General features: G+C 39.1%; 1 protein-coding gene and 1 pseudogene across 2 annotated transcripts in view; one reads left to right on the forward strand and one right to left on the reverse strand.

Annotated features, from left to right (window-relative positions):
* The window catches only part of CENPP (centromere protein P), a gene marked incomplete at both ends in the record, with an annotated part of 175,073 nt that overhangs the window by 11,350 nt on the left and 149,243 nt on the right, over positions 1-14,480 (forward strand). The window contains 2 exons of the mRNA XM_080926401.1: positions 1,356-1,444; positions 13,171-13,267. Of these exons, the coding sequence (XP_080782527.1) occupies positions 1,356-1,444; positions 13,171-13,267 (186 nt within the window). The remainder of the gene's footprint in view (positions 1-1,355; positions 1,445-13,170; positions 13,268-14,480) is intronic.
* Positions 8,454-8,962, reverse strand: LOC308428114 (myosin regulatory light chain 12B-like; annotated as a pseudogene). Its single transcript has one exon. The product of its transcript is annotated as a myosin regulatory light chain 12B-like (transcript).

Genomic DNA, 14,480 nt, shown 5'->3' on the forward strand with positions numbered 1-14,480 from the left:
GTAGCATTGGATTCCATGGAGCTGGCATTAAAGAGGTCGTGAGTCATCATAAGGATGCAAAGAACTGAACTGACGTTCTCTGCAAGGGCACATGTGCTGTTAATCCTTCAACACCCTATTTTTTTTCTTAAAATAATTTTTTAAAATAAAGCTTCATTGAGATAAACCTTTTATTTCTTACTCTTTTTTTTTAGCTGTAAAGAAACGTTAATCTGCTTTTTATTTCCCATTTTGAACACTTCATGAAATGGAATCACATAACATGTAGTTTCTTATGTCTGCCTTCTTTTGTATTTATTATGTTTTCAAGGTTCATCTTGTTATAGCATGTGTTAGTACTTTGGTGGAGGAGAATTAATATCCCCTATGCAGATGTACTGTTTTTTTGTCCATTTCAGCAGCTGGTGAAGTCGTTTTCATTTTTGGTTGTTGTGACTGGTGTTGTATACACACTCATGGGAAGGTTTTCGATGGATATATGGGTTCGTTTGTCTGTGTGAGAGCAGTTACCAGATCAAATGAAATGACTAGGTAGTGACTGGTATGGTCATCGTTTCCTCTGTGAGAACTTACATATTTAATACAGTATAATAGCCCCTGGTAATTAACAAATTGGAAAAATTAAGTTTAAGATTTCCAGACCAATATGGCTATTAATTTCTGTATAGTGCCAACTCAACATGGCAAGCTAGGATACCTTATTTCAAAGTTGACAGCATAGCTAAAGTTTGCAAGAATCCATATTGCAATATGTGTGTATGCATGTTTGTATATGTATATATATATTTATTTAAAGAATAATAAGTGTGTTATGTATCAATTCATTACTATTTGCATATGCTTTGGAGAAATTTCTATTCAAGTCTTTTGTCCAATCTTTAATTATGTTGTCTTTTTAAAATTTGAGTTGTAAGAATGTCTCTGGAACATCACTAGGCATGCCGATGTACTCCTTTAATCCCAGCTCTGGAAAGCAGAGGCAGGTGGATCTTTGTGAGTTTGAGGCCACGCTAGCCTGTATAGTAAGTTCCAGGACAGCCAAGGCATGCACCACGATCACCCTATAGATAATTTGAATTTTTAATGTAATTATATTTGCTACTTACTTCCCTACTGCTTGGTTGGAAGTTTTTAAAATTTCATTTCTCCTAATATTTATGGTGTCAATATTCAATTTAAGTAACGAATTTGAAAATTCTTTTAGGTTTTAGTAAGTACTAAATGTATCATTTAATTTACTTGATACATAGCCGGTATCTTATCATTTCTTGTCAATTTTCTGTTTGCATATTTTAAAAGATTCTTGTCTTAAAGATAGTCTGTTCTTATACATAAATTTTTTATCTTTATTTTAGACTAAAGAGAAAAAATCTTCTATTATAACCGACCTCAGCATAATAATGGAGCCCACAGAATACTCAGAATTAAGTGAATTTGCATCTAGGTGAGTTGTTTTACAATTTTTAAAACTTAATTTATTTATTTTTATGTGCATTGAAGATTTGTCTGCATTTATGTCTGTGTGAGAGTGTCAGATCCCCTGAAACAGTTGACAGTTGTGAGCTGCCATGTGGGTGCTGGGAATTAGACCGGGGTCCTCTGAAACAGCAGCCAGTGTTCTTGACCACTGAACCATCTTTCCAGCTCCTGATTTACAAATCTATTGCTTTGTGGTTGATTTTTACTCACAGGTTTTTAATTTTTCTTTACAATTTTTATGTTTTCTGTTTTTAAATATATATTAAATAGTTTTTCTTTTTAAAGATTTTGTGTGTGGGGGGGGTGTTTTGCCTGCATATATGTTTATATACCGTGTGTGCAGTGCCTGTGGAGGTCAGAGAAGGTATGTGTATGCTGATCACCTTTTAACTGGAGCTTTTAATACATTAATCATAATTTTTGTTTTGAGACTGGGTCTCTGTATGTGTCCATAGCTGGTTTTAAATTTTCCCTCTTCTACCTTAGCCTCTTCAGTAGCTGGGAATACATGCCAAACCATAGATTTATTAGAGCTCCTACTTAACAGTGCCAGTCTCTGAAGCAGTTTTGAGTCCAGGTTTGCTCAGTTTACAATGGGCTAATTTTTCTTGAGTTTTTGTCTCATAATTTTTGGTTGAATGGTAGGCATTGCCTGTGGGAAAGCAAACTGAGGCAAGAATGGAGTGACTTGTGCCAACCTTCTATCATGCTGTTACCATGGGGTGGGCTAACTCAGTGTTAATCAAGAGTTGAACTGTATTTGGGATTATTATTATTATTATTATTATTATTATTATTATTATTACTGTTTTAAAGATAATGTCTTATTTTTAACTACATGTATGTGTGTGTTCACATGAGTTCAGAAGGGCAGTAGCATCAGATCCCCTGGAGCTGGAGTTACAGGCCCAGGCTTGGGTGCCTGGAACCACATGTAGGTCCTCTGCAAGTACATGCTGTTTACTACCGAGGCATCTCTCTGCTTCAGAATTATTTTTCTGTTTGTTATAGGGTGTGTGTTGGGGGGTGTCTTACTTTGTTACACAGGTTGCCCTAAAATTCTGACCATCTTGTCATATCTGCAGACACGTGACACCACCGATCAGTGTTGTATAGGGTCGCAGATCCCATGAAGGCCTTGTTCCTTCCATGGAACCAGAGGGTTTTTGCTACTGCTCCTCTTCCAGAAGCAGTTATTCTTTGTCTTAGCATCAGAAGTGATCTTGGACCTCTCTCAGAGACACATGGTTGACTTTCTCTTTTGATAGCCATGGATGTTTTTTCTGTCATTGCTTTGCTGTCTCACGTCATGTAAAGTCTCTGGTTCTGACAGGATTTGAGGCTACATGCCTGTACTCCAGCAGCAGCTGATTCCTTTTTACATGACTATGTTAGTAATGGTTCTTTCTGGAATTCCACCATAGCAAGTCTTTCTGGTACAGTGCTTTTGTGTGTATGGTTCATTTCTCTCAGGGCTGGGCAAACTATGCCTATTAAGTGTTTAGAAGAAATACCTTATTGAAACACATCCATGCCCATTCTTTTACATATTGTCTATAAGTGACCTCATGCAATACTGACATGATGGAAAAGTAGTTGAGATAAAAATCATATAGCTTCCAATCCTGACACATTTCTGATGAAGCCCTTTGAGAAGATGTTGGCTAAGTACCTAGAAATAGTCCTGGGTTGTATGGCAGGGGTGTGTTTAACTTTTTAAGACTGCCTGATTTGGGGAGTGTATTCTTCCTTCCTTTCTTTCTATTTTTTTTTTTTTTTTTTTTTTTTTTTTTTTTTTTGAGACATGTTCTCACTAGCCCCAAGCTTGTATTGAATTTCTGGTCTTCTTGAACCTCCCAAGTACTGAGATTATTGGTGTATGCCTCCACGCTTGGTTCAACACTTGGTCATTTTCCTTTTTTTTCTGTCTTTACTGGAATATATTTGTTCCATGTTCCTGATTGTTGGCTGTGTGTTTTTACATGTTGCTGTCCATTTGTCCTCTTTGAAATTTCACTCTGTGTTTTTTACATTATATGACTGAGTTATTTTCTTACCATTTCTTTGAAAAATCTTTATTTTGAAAACAAGTACCTTTTCATATGTGCATTTTTCAAGGTATGTACTTTGTCTTTTTATTTTCTTAACAGTATTTTTCAAAATTTTGATGAACACTTTTTGTTTGTGATGCTGTCTGAAGCTATACCGGAGCTCAGGGGCCAGTGTCTTTTTTCTTTTTAAAGGTCCTTTTGTCCTGGCCTCAGCTTTTTCAAAACTTTCTCACAGGGCTTTTTAAAGCCATTTGTGGTACAGGCATACAGCTTCTGCTCATTCTTTGCCCAGAGGGTAGAGTTTTAGAGTGTGCCTTCCACTTCGGTTGGAGCCTTAGACACATAGACCTGTGAATTGTGCCCCATTTTCACCTCACACAGGTCTGTGATCTTATCCACTGTTGTGTGAGCACTAAAACCTTATTCTTAGCTTTTACCAGATCTACTAGCCTTCCTCCATTCTTCTATGTATGCTTCTTCCTTTTTGGGATGAGGGGTTGGGGGACATTTGAGGTAGGGTTTCTAAACTGTACAGCCCTGGCTATCCTAAAACTCACTCTGTAGACTAAGCTGACCTCAAACTTGGAAATCTGCCTGTCTCTGCCTCCTGAGTGTTAGAATTAAAGGCATGTATCACCAACACCAGCAATCTATGCTTCTTTAAAAAATTTATTTTATATGTATGTGTGTTTTTCCTGAATGCAGATAAAGGGATGAGGACGTGAAAGCTTGGGTAAAATATGAGGGTCTAAGAAATTATTTTAAGGTGTGCAAATACAAATTGTAAAGGTCTAAGAAAGTGATTTAAAGTATATAAGGAAAAAAAATGTTCCAGATTTCTTTCCTTCTCTATATGCTTTTGTTATACTAAGACTTCAAAAGCTCAGAGTTTTGACATTAATCAATGGAGTGTTCAGATAAGCCATTTATCTAGCTTTGGTAAAGTACTGCTAGTATTATCATAATTACAGGCTCAACATTTTAAATTTCCTCTGGTTGTCTTCTAAATATAGACTTAGAAATTGCTTCTCAATTATAAAGGTAGACAAAAAGACTAGATAACCAAAATGGTTGGATTATATAGGGAGGAGCAGCTACAAGGAGGGAAGCCCAGCCCAATACCTGAGCTAGAGAAGTTTAAGTTAGGGGGCAGGATATGTTAACCATAAGCCATAACAGGGAGGGACTGAGGGATATAGGAAGAAACTGGCAGCTAGTGTCCACTTTGATACATTAAATAGGTACCTCAGCCATTCTGGGTTTGAGAGCTAACAGTAGGTATGTGTACTGTGTGCGTTACTGGTCCCCGTGGAGGCCAAAAGAGGTGCTAGAAATTGAGCCTGGGTCCTCTACCTTTGAGCTACCTTTCCAGCCTCTTCTGTGCTTCTTTATTTAATTTTTCTCTCAATATATCTAGTGTATAAATGTGTCCACTCTTCCCTAAGGACAAGGTCTTTAGTGTTTGTACCACAGCCTGCAACATAGTAGGTTTTCAATTAAAAAATGAGTCATGTTTTCACAGATTTAATTGACTAGACTGATATTTTGTCATTTAAAAACTCCTAGTTATTGAGATACCATCTGCATTCAGAAGAGCAAACAATTCCTAGGTGAAATACTTGGTAAAGTGCTGGAAGTGGCAGAGTATACCTATGGACCCAGTCCTCACAGCCCTCATAGTCCTCCAATCGCTCTTCCTGCAAACCATGCTGAATCTGTCCTAAGGCCTAACACCATAGGCATGTTTTGCCCAATTTTGAACTTTTTTTTCTTCTTTTTTGTATGTGTTTGAACTTCATGGAAATTACCTTTGTGATTTATATTGATAAGATTAGCCTGTGTAGTCATTTGAGGTCATATTCTATGTATTTTTTTATTTATTCTTAGATGATGTCCACTTCTCCCTTCTGTTCCTTCATCTCCTCTTGGACCCCATACCCAGCACATCACCCTTACAACTTGATAACTTCATGTATTCTTGCCCTTGAGTAATCTGAATCCAACCAGTGCTTCCCATATGTACATGGGTGTGGTGCTTTTCAGTGAGACATGCACAACCTACCAGGACCACATCTCTGGAGAAAATGACATTCTCAAGGCTGGAGGGATGGTTCAGAGGTACAGACCACTCTCTGTTCGGGTTCCAGCACTATGTTCGCAGCTCATAATTGCCTGTAATTCCAGCTCCAGGAGAACAAATTGCATGTTCCCTGTCTTTTATCTGTGCTTCTGTGATCAGAAGCAATATTGGCCATCAGAGCACGCAGCACACAGATGACATAAACTGGGAGTGCAGAGTTTTTTATTTCTCTGCCCAGGTTCCCACAGATAGCTGCTGCTGTGTCAATAGCTGAACTTGACTGAATGGCAAGGGCAAAGTACACACACACACACACACACACACACACACACAATTTGACAAATATATAATTATGTCACTTATATGAATTGTGTGTGTACACTTTGCCATTGCAACTATAGTCTGTAATCCCCATTAATCATGGATCTATTTTTTCTGTTGTAGTTTTCATACAGGCATAGTGACATGCATACATTGAAATTTCCACTAGATAATATTATAATTTCTCTCTCTCTCTTCTTAGTTTTGAAAAATCTAGCTTGGATGGCCTGGTATTTCTTTTGTGGACTAGGCAGGCCTTGAATTTACAGAGAGATCTGTCTGCCTTTGCCTTTGGAATGTTGGAATTAAAGGTGTGTGTCACTATATCTGGTTATTTTAATCATACATCATTTAAATAATATAAGAGAACTCTGTCTTATTTACCAGTAGAAGACTGTCTTTTTACTGTTGCTGAATGGTACCATTTTGAAATATATACCACACATTCAGTATCCTGGCTATGTTACCCCACATACTCTTAAGTACTGTAGGGTTTTTTGGTTTTGTTTTTTGTTGTTGTTGTTTTCTTTTTTGCTTGCTTATTTGGTTGCTTTTTTGCACTGTTAAGAAATTATCCCAGGCCTCATCTACTAAGGAAATGCTGAGCAATACCAGAGCTCTGCATTTTAAAGTGTTCATTTACTCTCTGAAATTACAGTGGGTTGATTAGTTTTCTAGCATGCCATCTGTGGTCCAGTTTTTGTACTTGGTTTCATAATTTCTTTCATTTTGTTCTTTTCTCTGAGATCTATAATACAATCTAAGGTCAAATGTTTACTTGTCATGTCTCTAAACATCCTTTTATCTGGAATAGTCCAGGACCTTCCTTGCCATTTCTGACTTTGCCATCTTTAGAAAATAAAATTTTGGGCTGGAGAGATGACTCAGTGGTTAAGAGCACTGACTGCTCTTCCAGAGGTCCTGAGTTCAATTCCCAGCAACCACATGGTGGTTCACAACCATCTGTAATGGGATCTGATGCCCTCTTCTGGTGTGTCTGAAGACAGCTGCAGTATACTTAAATTTATAATAAATAAATCTTTAAAAAAAAAAAAAGAAAGAAAGAAAATAACAATTAAAAAAAAAAGAAAATTTTTTTATATTTTTAATTTCTCCTTTATTACTTCTTTGAGAATGTCATTTAATGCAATTTAATCATATTTGTTCCCTCCCCAGCACTCCTCCTAGATCCATCCTCCTCCCTACTTTGTTTTTTTAATCAAATCCACATTTGGATGTGTGTGTGTGCTCACTAGATCAGGGTCAGTATATCATACCCTTAAAGAATGCAACTTCTCCCTTTCCCAGCAGCTGTCAAATTACCAATAGCTCCTGAGCTAGGGTAAGACATTGTGTAAGTTTCTCTCTCCATGCTGGTATTTTGTCTGTCCTAAACTTGCACTGGTCTTGTGCAAACTGTCACCACAGCTATAAATCCATATGTGTAACTGCCCTGTTATGTCCAGAAAATAGTTATTACTGCCTCTTGACTTACAATGTTTCCTCCTTGTCTTCCACAATGATCCCCAAGCCTTGGAGGATGGGTGTGATATATGTGTGTCCTACTTAGGGCTGAGCATCCTACAGTCTCTGCACCTTTATCAGTTTTGGGTCTCTGTTAATCACCCTCTACTGCAAAAATATAAAGCTTCTCTGATGAAGGTTGAGAAACATATATCAGCTTAGTACTCTGTCATTTGCGGAGTAAGAGATGTAAGTTGAACATAACTGGACACCTCAGTAGAAAAAAATGCATCCAGTCCTACTATAACTTGATATGCCAAGTCAGCTGATAGCCATAGGAGGTGGTGCATAAGGGGGTAGGGGGAGGAAGGGGAAGCTCCAATCCAGATAGAAAGTTAAATTAATTAATTAATTGATGGGGAAAAGGAGGTGAGTTCTCCATTAGTACCTATAACCTGTTCCTTATTTTTTCTTTCTTTTGGTCAATTAATGTTAGGCATTCTTGAGAAAATATTGGGTGATAAATATTTTCTTCTCAGTATATCTCCCTATCTGTGATATTCTTAGAATAACTTATTACGTACTATTAGTTAAACATAGTAAAATTTTATATTTGTACCTTAATGTATTTCAATCATTTTTTTAATTTGTTTTATACTCTACTTGAGTCAGCATAATCTTTATTTCAAAATGTAAAAAAATCCAGCAAAACCAGAAATACGGATATATTTTCCTGGGCTTTCACACTGGTTGATTTTTGTTTGCATCTCATTTTCAGTACAATTTACAACATTGTCCCAGTTCCAGTCTGATTATACATGTGCTAAGTGACAGAAAGGGTCTGGAATAAATACAATAAAAAAGAGGAAAGGCTGTGAAACTAAGTGGCTTGCAGTAGGTCCTATTGGGGGGAGGGTGTCTGAGAAACCAAGTGGCACACAGTAGGTCCTATGGGAGGGAGTGTCTGAGAAACTAAGTGGCACATAGTAGGTCCTGTGGGGTGTGTCTGAGACATGAAGTGAGTAAGGATACTCAACGGGAGTGTCAGCTGCAGCTCTTTAGTCATCTTTGTCTTTTGCTCTATGCTTGAGGATGTGTGTGAACTCGATGTAGTTGAAATTCCCCTTTTTGTCGATGGGGGCTCATCCACTTCCTCGTCTGTGAAGCGGTCACTCATGGTGGTCAGCAGCTCCCTCAGGTAGTCCTCCTGGATGGTGCCTGTGGCTTCCTCATCAAAGCAAGCGAAGGCATTTCTGATGACGTCCTCAGGGTCAGTGCTGTTCGGCTTCTCTCCAAATATGGTGAGGAACATGGTGAAATTGATGGGGCCCAGGACCTTGTTCATCATGGTGTCCAGGTAGATGTCGGTGGGGTTCTTCCCCAGAGATGCCAGCATGTTATGTAGGTCCTCCTTGTCAATGAAGCCATCCCAGTTCTGGTCGATCATGTTGAAGGCCTCTTTGAACTCCTGGATCTGGGACTGGTCAAACATGGCGAACACATTGGAGGTTGCTCGCTGAGGGCGCATCTTGGTGGTCTTGGTCTTTGCTTTTTTGCTCGATATGGTGGCGGTTCAAATCTGACCTGATGCTGCTCATACAAGAGGAGCTGATCAGTGACTGCGACCAGCAGAGGCTGTGCCACCTATTTCAATCATTTTTATCCACTGTTTCCTTTGTCCCCTTCCTCTTCCCAGTTCACTCAACCTTCTAATTTCTTGTCTTTCTGTGTTTGTACATATATAATACAATGTTGCCTGAGAATGGTAACTTTTTCAGTCTTGCATGTTCCTTTCACTTTCCAGTAGAAAAAACAAATCTCTATTACTATTTTTCTATTATTTTATTTATTCACATTCCAAAAGTTGACCCTCTTCCTGGTCCCCCCTCCCTGAGTTCTTCACCCCATCGCCACCCCTGCCTCTGAGAGGGTGTCTCCCCACCTGCCCACCCACTCCCACCTCACCCCCACCAGCATTTCTCTTCTCTGGAGCATCAAGTTTCTACAGGATTAAGCACATCCTTTCCCACTTAGGCCAGAGAAGGCAGTCCTCTGCTACACATATGCCCTGGACCATGGACCAGCACATGTATGTTCTCCTGCTCCTCCTCCTCCTTAAAAGTCCTCTTCATCTCTATTTTTGAAAGTTTTCTTTTGTATATAGAATTTTTAGTTGATAGTTTGAACTTTTAGGGTCCTTTTATCCTCTGAATACCTTAAAGATATCCATCTATATTCTTAAGAATTTGACATGAAGTCTGTTTTATTTCTTCTTACTGTTCTGTATTAAATTAACTGGTTTATAATTTGGTGGTGGTAGTGGTTATTCAACTCTGTTCATTTGATAATAGTTGTAAAATTATATATCACAGAAAGAAATTTGGTATGCCTGAATTTAAAATACAGATATTGTAAGGATATTATGTACTGTGCACTATTAGTCTAAGCATACAATAATGAGTAAAATGATTTCTGGTTTCACAAAGCCTGGTGCCCACATCTTCATATTGTGGACAAGAGACAGGAAGAAACACTTGGAGGTGGCATGTGAGATACAAGGATAGCTGACTTACTAGTAGGAAGTCTAAGAGGGAAAGTAAATTTACTAACAGAGTCCATATGTAGCACTACTCAGGGTTGAGAGTCCATTGGTAGCACCTGGATTGGCAACATTTTCTCTCAATATAGTGTTGCTTCCCCCAAAAGACCAGATGGTGCTCCTCCTCTATAATATTACTAGATTTCACTGGTGATGGGCTGGCAGAAAATTGTCTGGGGACTGGTGCTTGATGGGCTCGGCAAGTGGCACCTCAACCTGTCATGACACTCAATGTCATGTCACTCAATGATGCTTATCCTAGGCACAGTGTTCTCTTTTTTTTTTAAACTGCATGTTTTATTACATTTTAAATGTTATCCCCTTTGACAGTTTCCAGTTGGCAAATCCCATATCCCCTATCCCCTATCCGCTATTCCCTATCCTGGTTACCCGGCTTCTATGAGGGTGCTCCCCCAACCACCCACCAACTCCAGTCTCACTATCATGTCATTTCTCTACACTGGGGCATCAAGCCTTCACAGGACCAATGGCCTCACCTCCCATTGATGCCAGATAAAGCAGTTTCAGCTCCTTCAGTCCTTTTCCCAACGTCACCATTGGGATTCCTGTGATCAGTCTGATGGTGGGCTTTGAGTGTCCACATCTCCTCTGGTCAAGATCTGGCAAAGCCTCTCATGAGACAGCTGGATGAGGCTCATGTCAGCAAGCACTTTTTGGAATCAGCAATAGTGTGTGGGTTTGGTGTCTGCATGTGGGATGGATCTCCAGGTGGGGCAGTCTCTGGATGGCCTTTCCTTCGGTCTCTGCTTCACTCTTTGACCCTGTATTTCACTTGCATTTCTGGTAAGATACTTTCTCTAAGCACCCAGTGTCTTCCATGAGTTATTTCTCCAAGCCCTAATGCCAGTTAAATCCACCTGGATCCAGCTTCTCCTTCTCGAGCTCCATCATCTGGCACAGTGTTCTGTGAGGAGCAGTAGCAGCTGGCTGGGCCAAGTGTACTTATGCTTGTGCTATACACTGAGTTCCTTTTCTGGACCCATTTATCACAAGTAGCTGGAGTTTACTGGTTAGATGCCAGGAGTATTGGCATTATTACCTAGCTTTTGCTTGTTTGTGCATGCAGAAAAGCAGTTTTTCTGTAGTAGGAATTTTCAATTCTAATAAGCCTGTATAAAAGTCATGCAGTCCAAATATTTTATTTATAAGCCATATGCCTAGATTGGGCTATACTAACTTATTCCCTAGTTATAAAGTGTATCTTTGATTTTTTTTTCAAACTTATTTTTAATGGAGGTTCTTAAACACTTCACCCTCCCTTTTAGCCCACCACCCACCAGAGGTAGTAGAAAAGAAAGGATACAGGGAGAACAGGGGTCGGGGGTGGGAAGGTGGACCTGTTTAGGAAGATTCTTTGGAGCAACTCATGTTAGTGTCTGGAAATTGGCAGTTCAGTTCACAGGATGGTAGCAGCAGGTCCATCCACTCTGGATAGCAACAGTGACACGACCTAGCAGAGACAGCCAGGCCTCAGCCTATGCTTAAGTCAGCAGGAGAGACCAGGAAGAATGCCAGAAGTTCTTGGCTGTGCCTCTCTCAGGGAAGCAAAGATCAGCAAAGACTGGAGACCCACAAGCATTGCACAGCTAGCTCTATAAGCAAGCCAAACAATAGCCTCCTTCACTGTTCCTCAAGTCCTATGTATACCGTCCAAACATCACATATCCTCCACCTGTCTTGCCTCAGCACAAGCATCTGTCTTAGCTGACCTCACTCTGCCAAATCAGCCCAAGTCCTCCAAAGCAGCAAGAAACTGCAGCACACCACCAGAAGTTTTTTGGTGTGTTTCTATGGAGTCCCAACAAATGCAGCTTAATTCTGCAGTGCACATACATATCATTAGTAAAGAATCTTTTCATCACGTGTCCTTTCACATCCTTGCTTCAGCAGAGCATCCTTTTTTCTGTGTCTGATTCATCGAAACATTCTTTTATGAGTCTGCCTTAGTCTTTCACACCCGTGTCTGTTTTAATGAAATATTCCTACATGTGTTTGCTCCAGCAAAACATCATCCAACAGACTTTCTAAAGAACCCTTAATTTCCACTTCAATAAAGCCCTTGTTGCTGTTTTCCTTGGCCATGCAGTTCTGGTCCACAGAAGCTTCCTCCTACTCTGTCTTTCTTCTTGTTCTCTCCCTCTACCTGCAACCTCTTCTTGAACCTCCAGTCCCACCTTTCTCCCTTCACTGCCCAGTCAAAGGCTCTAGCCTGTTATTGACCAGTTAAATTGGAAAGAAGGTTCACATCACATTACTTGAGCACCGTCAAGCTCTAGTTCCCAGGATTTGCCCGCTGGGAGGAGCCACATCTTGCATCAGAATTGTTTCAAAATAGTTCCTACTATATGTTGTTTATTATTATTATAAGAGAAAGAGCCTTTTTAATTGGACAGAAAGGGAGAGATGTAGTGTGTTAGTCTGATGCTGCTTGTATTCTCATGCTCAATTCTCCTCAATGCTAAAAATCCCGCAAGCTTTTTCTTTATAGACACTGCCAGCTTGCCTGGTCCCCAGTGTGCTTTGCAGAGGCTAACTTTAATTCTGGCCCCTGGGTCTCCCCTGTTCCCTTAGCAGAGAAGTGTTGTTGAGGGACAGTGTAATTGACACTCCTGATTTACTGTTTTCAGGGATCATGCATAAAACTCATAAACAAGTGAGGGAGTGAAATCATAAACATATGCTAATCCATTATCAAAATATCACCAAGAGTTTGGGAATATAAATACATACACTGTGTGCGTGTGTGCATACTAGTATAGTCTTGCTAGCCCCACCCTAGAATGATGTGGTATCCATCCCTGACTTGCTGGTACCTAGGGTTCTCACTCAAGAACTTGTATCAGATAGAAAACTTCATGTAAAAAAAGGCACATTATTTAGCATTCATTAAATAGAATTTCCTGGAGGATATGGCATTTGAGTGGTTGAAAGTTGAATTGGTTCAAATATTTGACTAGCGCATTGTAGGTTAAGCTAGCTCTGGCAATTAGCATTAGCTGTCACAGAAAACATTCAAATGCAGGGTTCAACATAGAGAAGGGTATCAAGGGCATCTTAGTGTTAGTGTACATGTGTGAATAGAAAATAAGAAATAAGTGTAAAGTAAGCCTGTAATTTCATATTCTTTATTAATTATAGTGTATTTCTCTTAACAGAGCAGAAGAAAAAAGAGATTTGCTCACATTTTTCCAAAGTCTGCATTGTTTTGTGGAGTGGTATGAATATCGTGAGAACACATTTAAGCATTTCAAGGTAAAGTCTGAAGTCTTTGAATATAAATATATACAAAAATTGAGCCGGTATTGATTGTGGTGAGTCATAGCTTTCTTTTTATTTGTTTGTTTGTTTTATTTATTTATTGTTTCTGGACAGTGTCTCACTATGTAGCTCTGGCTTTTCTGGACTATACAGACCAAGCCAGCTTCAAACTCAGAGCTCCACTTGGCTCTGCCTCCCAAGTTTAAAGCTGTGTACCAGGTCCTTGTGTTAAATTTCAAAGAATAGAGACTATTGCCACCGGTTTCATAAATTATTTGTAATAAATAAGTAGGTAAAAAAAACTTCTGTATAAACAAATAATTGATACAGAATTTTATTTTGACTCTTCATTATATTCTAACACACTTAAATGTCTTCTCATGTACTTGTAAATTCTATTTTTGAAAATTCTGCCTTTCAGGAATGCATAAATTACAAGAAAAATGCTTGTAAAGAGTATCTAGTGCTGGGTGTGGTAGTACATGCCTTTGATCCCCACACTCATAAGGCAGAAATAGCAGATCTGCATGAGTTTGAGGCCAGTTTGGTCTCCATTGAGTTCCAGGCTAGCCAAGGCTATGTAGAATATAGGCTATGTCTCAAAAACCATATTATATATAGTTATAAAGCAACATGATCTGAGGTCTTCTTCAATTTCTTTCTTGAGAGACATGAGGTTCTTGTCATACAGATCTTTCACTTTTTGGTTAGAGTTACCCCAAGATATTTTATATTATTTGTGACTATTGTGAAGGACGATGTTTCCTTATTTTCTTTTTGTTTGTTTTTTTTTAAAGATTTACTTATTTAATGTATGAGTACACTGTAGCTGTCTTCAGACACACCAGAAGAGAGTATCAGATTCCAGACTCTAACAGATGGTTGTGAGTCACCATGTGGTTGCTGGGAACTGAACTCAGGACCTCTGGAAGAGCAGTCAGTGCTCTTAACCACTGAGCCATCTCTCCAGCCCGTTTCCTTATTTTCTTTCTCAGCTTATTGCTTGTACAAAGGAAGGCTGTTGATTTGCTTGATTTAATTTTATATCCAGCCACTTTGTTGAAGTTGTTTTTTAGCTGTAGAAGTTCTCTGGTAGAATTTTTGGGGTAGCTTGTAATTTCTATGCTGGACTATTTTTGAACCGCTGGATTATTGTATCTTGAGTATAAATATTGAAGCCTGATTTTTATGATGTAATGGCTTTAAG

Source organism: Micromys minutus (assembly GCF_963924665.1).
Source record: "Micromys minutus genome assembly, chromosome: 1".
Lineage (NCBI taxonomy): Eukaryota > Metazoa > Chordata > Mammalia > Rodentia > Muridae > Micromys > Micromys minutus.